Source organism: Polypterus senegalus, chromosome 6 (assembly GCF_016835505.1).
Source record: "Polypterus senegalus isolate Bchr_013 chromosome 6, ASM1683550v1, whole genome shotgun sequence".
Lineage (NCBI taxonomy): Eukaryota > Metazoa > Chordata > Cladistia > Polypteriformes > Polypteridae > Polypterus > Polypterus senegalus.
The window spans coordinates 19,375,990-19,388,390 of NC_053159.1; the positions used below are offsets into that span (position 1 = coordinate 19,375,990).

General features: G+C 42.5%; 1 protein-coding gene across 4 annotated transcripts in view; it reads left to right on the forward strand.

The window, feature by feature from the left end:
- Positions 1 to 556: 556 nt before the first annotated feature.
- Positions 557 to 12,401, forward strand: part of plekhm2 (pleckstrin homology domain containing, family M (with RUN domain) member 2) — a 75,882-nt gene continuing 64,037 nt past the window's right edge. For all 4 annotated transcript variants that reach the window (XM_039755487.1, XM_039755488.1, XM_039755489.1 and 1 more), the window contains exon 1: positions 557 to 1,104. In XM_039755487.1, the coding sequence (XP_039611421.1) occupies positions 1,018 to 1,104 (87 nt within the window). In that variant the 5' untranslated portion in view covers positions 557 to 1,017. The remainder of the gene's footprint in view (positions 1,105 to 12,401) is intronic.

Below are 12,401 nucleotides of genomic sequence, written 5' to 3' on the forward strand. Positions count from 1 at the left end.
CAGATTTCAATCCAGTAGTGCACCTCGGGGATGTGGTGGAACGGGAGATGGGCATCATGGATGTGCAGCTGACAATCAGCAGCAACTGTGTGATGCTATCATGCCAATATGGTCCAAAATTCCAGAGGAATGTTTCCAGTACTTTGCTGAATCTGTGCTACAAAGAATTACGACAGTTCTGAAAGCAAAAGAAGGTCCAACCCGGTACTAGAGAGGTGTATTTAATGAAGTGGCCAGTGAGTGTATAAATCAGATAGCTTCTTGCAATGACAATTCAATATACAAACTACACCAGTTTAGCATTAGTATTTAGAAAAAAAAAATTCTCGTTATTTTGGGATGTGGATGAAAACCCGCTACGTACAGAGAGAAAAACAGTGCACAGAACCACAGGGCTGCCATTTGAAAGGTGAGGGAGCAAAACTTGTAGTGACAGCGGCTGAATTGCGCCGCCTGGAAAATCAAACACCCAGGAAAAATGGCGGTTTCCGTCATCCGCTGCCCGCTCTAGCTTTCTGAGACACTCGACTCTGTGACGTCATTTCCTCCAGGATGAGGTTAGCTCCTGTCACGGGTTCCTGCTGCTTTTTTTTCAGTGTTTTGCAATATTTCTATCTGGGCATCTTTAGGATATTACCTTCGGGGGTTGTGACGGCACAAAGAGGGAGTTCACAGCAAAACTCCTAAATGAGAAATAGAAAGTGCCACCGAGCTGGCGCAATGTTTGACAGCTGTCCGCCTATCTAGGTCCAGTGCCATAGTGCGGAGAGGACGAGGCGGCTCCGGCGAACGCCGAACTGACTGACTGACTGGTCGATGATGGACATCGAAGCGGTACTTTCTGTCGCGTTTTTCCTATGATGTGCAGAGAGCAACACGGCCCAGCATTTTCCCACCCTACGGCAACCTCTGCTCTGAAGTGCAGCCAACATTCCGGCTTGTAAAACTGTCGCTGTCCTCCCCAAACTCCTCAACTCTGCACCCACCCAGGCAAGCACGGCTCCCGGGACCCACTTCATGAAAGAGCGAGTGAGAAAGAGGGGCATGGATCAGATGAAAGTCAAAGACCGAATCCTGGAAAACATCTCTCTGTCCGTAAAGAAAGTAAGTAGAGTGCCGTTCGTATTGGCAGATGAGGAAAATGTGAGCTGTTTGTGTGTGCGCGCCGATAGGAGAAGCCAGCCTAGTCAGAGACGACGAGAGAAAATGCGAACAGTATGTGTCATGACGGCAAGAGAAAGCCGGTGACAGTCTGCGTAGTGTTTAGACAGTTCGAGAAGATCAGTGTCATGTAATTCAAGTCTGCAGGGCAACCGAAATAAATTCATATTTTACTTGTGAACCTTTTGGCACATAATGGAAATCAATCTATAAAGCATGGCTGGCAAGGGGACAGGCTGCACTGCTGCTGTAAAACATAAAGGCTTCTCTGACTCGTGAATTGTTCTGTAACACAAACAAAGCTGCGGTTAAGTCTTCTTAGATAGCAGGAAGTTACAAATAACAGTAATTCATTCTGATGAGTTCCCATTCGTGCTTTGTAAATTTAATTAACAGCAAAAGAAAGTGCTTGTTATGGTCTTACTACACGGAGTTAAGACGCGCTTTAGTCGGCCCTTTTACTAGTGTTGACATTGATGCTTAAGAAAACCAAAGTATTATTTTAGATCGATTATGTATTAAGCATTCCCAATAGAATAAATTATGAGGAATTAAACAGAACATTTAATAACAGAATCCATACCCCTAATGACACCCCCCCAACTTCATCTTGAGGCAGGAATTACTGAATTAACAGTAGCATTGATGAGCCTTAGACATTCGGGACATAAAGGCCTGAACACCAATACCTCAGCTCCCAATAGCTCTTAGAACAATCTAGGTGAGAACTGGCTATTCTGCCCAATAATAAAGCTCGTCAGTCCTATCCACTTCATTCCTCCAAAATAATAACGTCAAGTCGACTCCTACTGTCTACCAGACTCCATGATATCTTATTCTATGTGACTTACCAGGGACGTCCCAGTTGGAAATTCCAACTTCCCAGTTGAAGTAGAACGCAGCATGAAAGTCCATTCCTCTTATCTTTCCACCAGCAAAGTATCACTGTGCCCAAGGCAGGAAACGGCCGAGTCCAAAGAAGGGCACTTTAATTGGTACATGCATGAGAACAGGCCGGCCATTTAGCCCAACAAAGCTCACCAGTCCTACCCACTTAATTCTTGTAAAATAACACCAATTGAGTTTTCAAAGTCCCTAAGGTCCTACTGTCTGCCGCTCTACTTGGTAGCTTATTTCATGCGTCTGTGGTGCTCTGTGTATAGAAAAACCTACTAATGTTTGTGCAAAATGTACCCTTAACAAGTTTTCAGTTGTGTCCATGTGCTCTGGATAAACTCCTTTTTTAAATTACAATCTGGATCCACTGGACTAATTCCATTCATAACATGTCAGTCAGGTCTCCTCAAAATCTCTTTTTGCTTAAACTGTAAAGACTCAGCTCTTTTAATCTTTCCTCACAACTCATCCTCTGTAGCCCAATCAGCCTTGTTGCTCTGGTCTGGTCTTTTTCCAGCTCTTGTTATGTCCTTTTTGTAGCCTGGAGACCCAAACTGCACCCAGTACTCCAGATGAGGCCTCACCAGTGTGTTATAAAGCTTGAGCAGAACCTCCTGTGACTTATAGCGCCTTGATGTGTGGGGTACATAACCTGATATTCTGTTCATGGCTTTCTGAACACTGTCTGGATGTTGATGGTGTCGAGTTCACTACGACTCCTAAATCCTTCTTGTAAGGATTATGAGATGGTTTGACTTTGATTATGATTTTGTTGTGCTTTGTTAATTTGAGACGCAGGTAACTCCTTGATAAACTGTGAAATTTAGAAACTCCTGTAGATTAAGGTTTTAGCACAAAGCAATAACTGACTAATACATTCCCCACACATTAACCTATTCTGAACTGTTGTCGTCACTGATGCTTTGTGAGGTCTTATGAATGAAACTGTTTAAGTTCTTGTTACACAGTATAGCAGTAAGTGAATGATAGATGAGCTATAGTTACCCGTATTCTAGTATTATCTTTGCAGATTTTAACTCTTTGAGGGCTGAATATTTTTTCCAGTTTTCTGATTGGCACAGCAATGGTTTCACACAAATCATCATAAGACGTCTTTCGCCACACGCAGTGGCTGTTGTCGGCCCCCATTTGGTGTCTCTGGCGACAGTGGCAGTACGGGGACAACTCAACGATCAGCAGGAATATGGACAGCACTAGCAGTCGCAGTGTGACGCAATCTGGTTTATACCTCTTGTCATTGTAAGAGGCAGTCCTCCCAGGTGAACGTTGGCTTTGGTGCATTAGCTACACGGACATGTTCAGCACCACGATCAGCTGATGCTGGCCCCTCACTTCAGTTTTCGATCTCCAGACCACTTACTTCAAAATCCGACAGCTCAGAGTCCAACTCGGCGACACGATACGCTAAACATCGTCCGCAGAACATTTCGTTTTGCGCATTCGCTTGGGGCTTTCGCCAGATGTCGATGCCATTTGAGGGGTCGTTTGCTCTTCTCTACTCATTCATTTACAGGAAGTCTTGGTCAAATCAACGAAGCTAACTTTAAAGAGAGTCGAACTAAAACAGAACGGCGAGTTTTGTCACCGTTTACAGGTGATTACCGCCCTCTTCCCGTGAATTCTGACAAAAGTCGACATCCGCCCTGAAAGAGTTAAAGGCTTATTGGTGCACTGGTAGTGCTGCTGCTGCCTTGCATCAAGAACACCGGGGTTCACGTTCCCGGTCCCCACCTTTGTGGAGTTTGCATGTGTTCCAGTTTCCTCCAGAGACATATCGGTTAGGTGGATTGGCGATGCTAAATCGGCCCTAGCGTGTGTGTGTGTGTGTGTGTGTGTGTGTGTGTTTGACCTGCAATTGTCTGGTGCCCCAGTCAAGGGGTTGTTCCTGCCTTGCACCCTGTGCTTAATGGGATAGGCTTCAGCTTCTTTGTGATAGAGGATGGATGGTTGAATGAAATCCAAACATAGCGTTTGTTGAGGTCTTGTTACATACGGTAGCAGTACCTAAATAATAGATGCTCAATAAGTGGCCCCTATTCATGGGCTGTCATGTGTTGTTTAAAGTCTTATTAAAACTACACAAAGTATTTGTTAAGGTTTTCTTACAGACAGTAGCAATATCTGAATGACAGATGGTTTACAGGTTGCACCTATTTATTCTAGGATGTCCATTTGGGGTTTGTAACTGTGTTTGTCGAGGGCATCCAAACAGTTCAAAAAGCGCCAGCACCAGTGTGACTCGCCACTCTGCAGTCCAAGTGTCTTCCTGTTAAGAAATTTACTGAAGTTCAGACAGTTACATGAAAAAAAGGAAAATTATTGTATTGTGCTTGAGGATTACGTATCTAGATAGCATTTCTTAAGGTTTCTATATGCAATGCAATACAATTTATTTGTGTAGAGCCCAAAATCACACAAGAAGTGCCGCAATGGGCTTTAACAGCCCCTGCCTCTTGACAGCCCCCCAGGCTTGACTCTCTAAGAAGACAAGAAAAAACTGTTTTAGGGGAATATATATATATATATATATATATATATATATATATATATACTAGCAAAATACCCAAGAGCTTAAAAAAGTAATGTGTTAAAGAAGTTATGAAAAAGAAAAGGAAACATTTTAAAAATAACATAACATGATTGTCAATGCAATTGTTTTGTCACTGTTATGAGTGTTGCTGTCATCAAGGATTTGATTATCATTATTTCTTTCAATCAGCTTCGTATTTGGAGGATGTGTTGTGTTCAAGTTTTATTCCGTGTTTGTCAGTCGTTGTAAAGATAACAGGTTTCATTCATCGAAGTGATCACTACCCAAATTGGTACTCGTGAATCTAAGATGTTTAACAGGCATTCCTGGTATTAAGTTGTGGATTTGCCTGCGAATATTTAGCGGCAGCGTGTCTATGAACGTCATTTAAACTTAAGCATTACACCTTGATTTCCTATTGATATGTCTACAAAGGCTTGTTCAGGTTCAGAGGGTTGTTCCTGTCTTACTGCATCAATAAACAGCTCGTCTTCCTCTTTATCTGAGACATCACACACTGCATGCACGGGTTTACCTTTCCGAGTCCTGTAAACTTTAGCGAAGTGGTTCAATTTACCACATTTTTTATACTGTCTTCCTTTAGCTGGACATTGAGTTTTTCCACCGTGTGCTTTGTTTCCGCAGTACTTGCACTTATGAATATGTTTGTATGCGTCACTCGCTTCATATTCTTTTGCTGCCTTCTCAATTGTGTAATGCGTTTTTTGTTCAGCGCTCTTTGGAGGTCTTGCTTTTTGTGTGCATACTGCATTTACCGTCAGTTAACGTGAGCCACTCGGAGTACATGCATTGAAGGTTCTCAGCTGTGGTTGTGCTATCTCGTGTGATCTTGCGATGTCCATGGCTTTATTTAATGTTAGCTCAGACCCGGCACTTAAAAGTTTCTCTCGCACTTTTACTGAGTTTGTGCCAAACACTATTCTATCCCTGACCATCTCATCTTCGTTTGCATAAGCACAGTCCTTCACCAGCAATTTTAACTCCGTTGCAAAGTGATGAAAAGTCTCGTTTATACCTTGCGTCTTCTCACTAAACATGTATCTCGCGAAAATCGTATTCGTCTTAGGCATGGCAAGCGCCTCGTAGCGGCAGCGTGTCTATTGGATTGCTGGTAATGGACGGCCTTATATGGGCAGGCACTCAATGACACGGAACTACGTGGGAGGCGTGATGATGGGTGACGCAGCTCCGCCTCACACGGTGACCGAGCTGCAGGCTATGGCCGTATATATGTGCGTAAGTAGGATTCAGTTATGACCGTTACGCGTAGAATTTCGAAATGAAACCTGCCCAACTTTTGTAAGTAAGCTCTAATGAATGAGCCTGCCAAATTTCAGCCTTCTACCTACACGGGAAGTTGGAAAATTAGTGATGAGTGAGTGAGTGAGTGAGGGCTTTGCCTTTTATTAGTATAGAGCGGCACGGTGGCGCAGTGGTAGCGATGTACCTGGGTTCACTTCCCAGGTCATCCCTGCATGGAGTTTGCATGTTCTCCCCGTGTCTGCGTGGGTTTCCTCCGAGTGCTCCGGTTTCCTCCCACAGTCCAAAGACATGCAGGTTAGGTGGATTGGCAATTGTAAATTGGCCCTAGTGTGTGCTTGGTGTGTGTGTGTGTGTGTGCGCGCCCTGCGGGCTGGCTTCCTGCCTTGCGCCTTGTGTTGGCTGGGATTGGCTCCAGCAGACCCTCATAGCCCTGTGGTTAGGATATAGTGGGTTGGATAATGGATATATATATAAAAAATACTTTTTAAAAACCATGCTTATATTAAGTTAAAAAGTGTACTAAAAAGTAAAAAATAAGTCTCTCATAAATCATTTGTAAAATTAAAGGTGGGCGCTTTTGCTAAGATTTTAAGAAGTGTTTTTTGAATGTTGATTGATGAAAGGTGCCCACACTTTTATTTTATGAGTGATGTATGAGAGACTTATTTTTTAACTTTTTTGTACACTTTTTAACTTAATATAAGCGTTGTTTTTAAAAAGTATTTTTTTATATATATATTCAATGTTTTAGTCTTGGGTCTGTTTTAGTATAATTTTGTAATCGATATTTTAACACTTCTTTTAATATTTCTATCCGTTACTAGCGCCATCTATTGGTGAAATCTTAAACTATTCTTCATATGAAAATTTCCTTAATTAACATGGATTAATCGATCAGTTAGTGAAACTGATTATTGATTCATGTATTGTCATCATAAGTGAGTAAGTGTGTAAAATTTCAAGTCATTTGGACAATAGGGAGTGGGTTAAATATCGATTAGAAGATTTGTACCAGACAACAAACAGGTGAAGTTAAAATAAGTGTGGTAATAATAAAAAAAAAATGGAAGGAATCTTGGGAAAGGCAGTTCAAAGAGAGACAGACCCCTTTCCAGGTAGGTTGGGCGTGAAGGGAGTCAATACAATACAGTACACAGAACAAAACACAAGTAATCCTCAATACAGTATAAAATAAAAATAATGCAAGTACAGAGCAGAATTTAACAGTAGATGACATCACATAATATCCATAGGATGTGGAGTTTGTAAAAAGGTGCTATATAGGTGCCTGACCCGACACAGAATCGCACCGGAGGCACATATAAAAACATCCATCCATTATCCAACCTGCTATATCCTAACTACAGGGTCACCGGGTCTGCTGGAGCCAATCCCAGCCAACACAGGGCACAAGGCAGGACACAAACCCCAGGCAGGGCGCCAGCCCACCGCAGGGCGCACACACACACACACACACACACCAAGCACAATTTAGAACCGCCAATGCGCCTAACCTGCATGTCTTTCAGACACGGGGACAACATGCAAACTCCACCCTGGAGGACCCAGGAAGCGAACCCAGGTAAGGTCTCCTTACTGCGAGGCCGCAGCGCTACCACTGCGCCACCCATCACATAATACGATTTGGATTTTACATGTTATCGCATCCATGTATGTGACATACATATGAGCAGACAACTATATGCCCTTATAATGCGTATCCATATTTGTTTCTTTCTAGATGTCTAAATTAATTCTTAGAGCTGTTATCCTGTCACACAGAGCCACCATCACAAACATTCCATTATCTTTAACTTATGGTAGCGGGTTAACCTGAATCTTCCATTATCTCTGTTAAGCTACATTATTTTCAAGATCGACGATCAGCAAACTAAGGTCAATTTACCACTAACATTAACTTGAAGGATTTGGCTCTTACAGAAGCCTTTAGAGAAGCAGAGTGTCTGTTAAGGCCTTGTTACACAGCAGTAACTAACTAACTAACTAACTAACTAACTGATTCATTATCCTAGAGTGGCGCACGAAAAACCAAACCGTCTCTGACCGGCTGGCTCGAGCTATTCTACAGACGGGTCTCGTCGTTATCGCGGAGCCTCGTTGTCATGACAGGGTCAGCAGCCCCAACTGTGCATTAGCAAGGAAGTTGTGAGCCAGTGGGTACAGACGTACGTGAAAGAGATCCGGAAGATGTATTCTCTGCAGCAGAGGATTGGGATAGTGGAGGTGTATGTGTCTACCGGTTCTTTTAAGGAAACGCGGGACATTTTTGCACAGACGTTTCCTGGCGTAAACCTACCAGCAAAGAGCAGTATTCACGAGTTGGTGAAGAAAGTGGCATAAGACTGGGTCAGTTGCAAACTGCAAAAAGAATCGGGCCCGTCTGTTCGTACACCTGCGGTCGTAGCAGATATCCAGGAACGGATGGCCAGAAGCCCTAGGAAGTCGACACGTAAATTGGCACAACAAGCGAATGTTTCACGCAGGTCTTGTCAACGTGTGTTGCACTCACTAGAAATTAAGCCGTATCGAATGACTTGTGTCCAACAACTGAAGGATAACGGCTAGAAAAAATGTCTATTTAATTGCACGTGGCTCCTTCAAACAATTGCAATTGGATTTTTGTATTGCATATCTCTCGTGTACCGGCTAAAAAAACGTACCTCGACGTTGGAGTCAGAGATGGTTCGCTTTTTCGTGCACCACCCTGTACTTTCTCCTAATCTGAGGTATTGTCATTGGTGCTTTGTTATTCTTATTAACTTCAAGCAAAGCGATTTTTAAGGCCTTCCATAATGGTAGTAACTAACTAAGAGATGTGCCTACACTGTAAAAGATATTGGTTCTGTAACGGTAACGGCACTTTACTGGTTTGCACGGTTCCTTGTTGGACCTTTGGTTGACAGAGAGCCATTATGTTCTAGGAAGGGTTTTGTTTTTGCATGTGACATTGGTTCTTTGGGCTTTCAAAAGGTTACTAGTATGTGGACTAAAGAGGATTCTGTAATGTTTAGTTAGTCTACCTGTAGCAGGTTACCAATAAGTCAAGACAGCCTGATCTTAGCCAGTGTTATTGTATGTTGCCAGAGTCATTTTAAAATCTGGAACCCATTGGTATGTTAAAAATCTGTTACCATCTATTCTTGGATATTATTATTGGAGCCTGTTATGGATCTAAACAAATGGAGGTTCTTTCTGAAATCTTCACAAGTGTGATTCTTTTGGGAACCAAATAGTTTCCCTATGGCACAGCTCTGAAGAACCACTCTGTACTATTGGTAGGCCCGGATTCTAAACTGCCACTGTTACTCTTACATACAGATACATATACTCCACATTGGCAGTTTCAGTTAGCCAAAAAAGTAAAGGATCTTGCTGAGCCAGCATGTGTGTGAATGTGTCTTGTGATGGATAGGGTGTCCCTTTCCATAGTTAGTTCCCTCTTTGTTAAAAGAAGCTGTGCCTCCATGCATTACGTGAGAGAGGTTAGGAGCAGGCCAGGGCTCTAGACTAACTTTTTGCACTGGTTGCACTGGTGCGCCTAACTTTTTTTCTTAGGTGCACCAGCACAAAAGTTAGGTGCACCCAAATTTTCAACCGCATCACATTTAACACCACAGTTTTACACGTTCACTTTATTTATTTATTTGGTTTTTTTTTTAATCGCTGTCCATATAGGCAATATTGACTTGTAAATGATTAACTAACAATCTGGTCAATATAAAGTTCTTTATTTGAAGGCAACAACAACATCTATTTATATAGCACATTTTCATACAAACAGTAGCTAACAAGTGCTTTACATAATAAAGAATAGGAAAATAAAAGACACAATAAGAAAAGAAAATAAATCAACATTAATTAACATCGAATAAGAGTAAGGTTCAATGGCCAGGGGGGACAGAAAAAACAAAAAAACTCCAGACGGCTGGAGAAAAAAGGCAAGCACAATTCTACAAGAAAGGTAACTTACTGAAAAAGTGTTGGTGCTTAAAGTGCTTTACTGAGCTGAAATTTAAACTTAAAAAATCTCAAGATAAATTAACTAAAAAGAAAATTTAAATTAAGTGTTTTAAGGGCTTCAAACTGAACATCTCATGGCTCAATGTCTTATGGACTGTCCTCCATTGCAGTCACATGCCCCTTGGATGGCCAACTCCTGTAGTTTGGCCTTCTTGATCTTTGGCCTTGACTAAACCAGCTGGCCACACTCTCTCAGCATCAAAATCTTCCAGACTTGGGCATGAGCATGCTCGACCTCAATGTGTCCAATAAGTATATTCACCGGTCTTCCTCTCTGCAAGATACGACCGTACACAATGACGCATTCCTTTGTGGCGATATCTGTGTCTCCGTCGATCAGGAATGCACTGTTCGCAATTTGCACAGATGTCTTTTTTTTCAATGTATCTGCGATGACTCCTATAAATTGGGCGCACGCGACATCATTGCTGTACGTCGGGTTTACGTTCAAGCCATTTTTCTTCATAAGAATTATTTCGGACTTGAATTTAGTGAAGGGAAGTTCTTCTTTTGCAATATTTTAGGCAACGTTAAACTTAATTATCATCTCGGCCTCGTCTGATGATCTGTTTGCTGCTGCCTGCCGCTGAAAGGCAGCGGGAGAGGGACACTTGAGCAGTGCATTTATCGCGGCATGTAATGTGTTTTATAGATGCATTGTGCTTTTTGAGCGTTTCAATTCTAAATGTATTAGAACCAGTCACAAATGCACTACTGCCGGCCATGGTCTTCCCACACTCTTTACAGTAAATACAGTGCATTATATTATCGGCTTTACTGTATCTTAGCCAGGGAAACTGGTCAAGCCACTCTTTTCAAAATGTATACACTTTACCCCTTTTAATTTCAGTGGGCTCGGACTCGATCGTATGTGGCTCATTATCTAATGCCGTCTCCGGACCAGGGCTTTCTATAACTTAAGAGGTGGATGGCTCCGTGTCAGAGCATTGGTTATGATTTTCGGACGGATCAGGCCCTAACTTAACATTCTTAACGAAAAAGCTGTCAATCGTTCTTTTCATCTTCTCTCATAATCCGCGGCTACATCCACTGTTTACCTGATGGGCTACTCACCTCTCTCTGTCTGACATCACATGCATTTTCAAACGTACACACACGTACAGGAATATCTGGACCACGGCCAATCAGAGGGGGGGCGGGATCTGCCCTTCACTATCTCTGATTGGTTTAGACCACGATACGGGCCTAATGTGTGTCTGTTGTTGAACAACAGGGAGACTTTAAGAGTCACGGAGTTTCGTTTTTTTTTCCCCTCGAACCTTTGATTTTTTTTAGTCGCACCATTGAGTCGCACGTGCCCCTCTAGAGCCACCACATAACAAACCAACTCAGGATCCCAGATTAGGACCCACTTCAGCACCACACTAGTTCAGATGGAATGGAAGCAGTGGGAGTTTTTTTTATGGTGGCCGGACTGCCAGTTCTACCACCAACCCCCTAATGGCAACATGCAGGGCTGGATGCAGATTAACGTCATACCCAGGACAGACCAATTGCCCAACGAAGTAGAGTCACATTTTGCGTTTATGGGATTCGAACCGGCAACCTTCCGATTGCCAGTGTAGAGCCCTAGCCTCAGAGCCATCACTCCGTCTGCATTATGTGGGTTTAAAAAGAAAATGGATGGATATCCCGGGGGCAAAGGTTATGGTATTTTTTGATAAACAGATTTTGATCAAAATCATTGTCATATTTTTCAAGCTTGGGCTAAAGCCAAATTAGAGATGAAAGGTTTCAGTATATGTTAGCGTTGTTAACCAAAACTAATAAGACATGATTTGGTAGAGAAAATAAATAAGTGACTGCTTGTACCTTTGGCTGAAATTAGAGGCTGTTTGTGGAGAGCAATAGCTTGTAGTCGAACGCAGAGTATATTGAAGGATCTTTACTAATATCAAGCATTGTAGAAGGCAACTAGATATCTGGAACAAACTACCAGGACCTTTAGATGAAACAAGAAACCCTGACAGCCTTTAAGAAGAATCTGGATGAGATATTGGGGCAGCTTAGCTATCAGACAAACAAACTGGCTTGATGGACTGAGTGGTCTCCAGTCCTTTGTCAGATTCCTTATGTCATATCCTTGCATTTTCTGAACTCTGTTATTCAGAGCAGGGTTTCATGAAAGCTGGAGCCTGTCCTGGCAAGCACTGGGCACAAGGTAGGAACAACAAACACCCTCACACCCCCAAGTTCAGTTTAGCACTGCTAGTCCACCTAACCTGCATATCTTTGGACTGCGGGAGGAAGCGAGTTATTCTTGCTGCTGATGAGTTACTTAGAAGATGGCTTCAGGCGGCTGAAAGAGAATTGCTACTCTGATGTATTGGCTCAAGAGTTCATTTTGTGCTTGAGCCAAAGTCAGAATGAAATGGATGACACCTTAATAGTAAAACCTTTTGACTAAAAATAGTCTGAGTGAGCTAAATGGAGGAAATTGCTGACT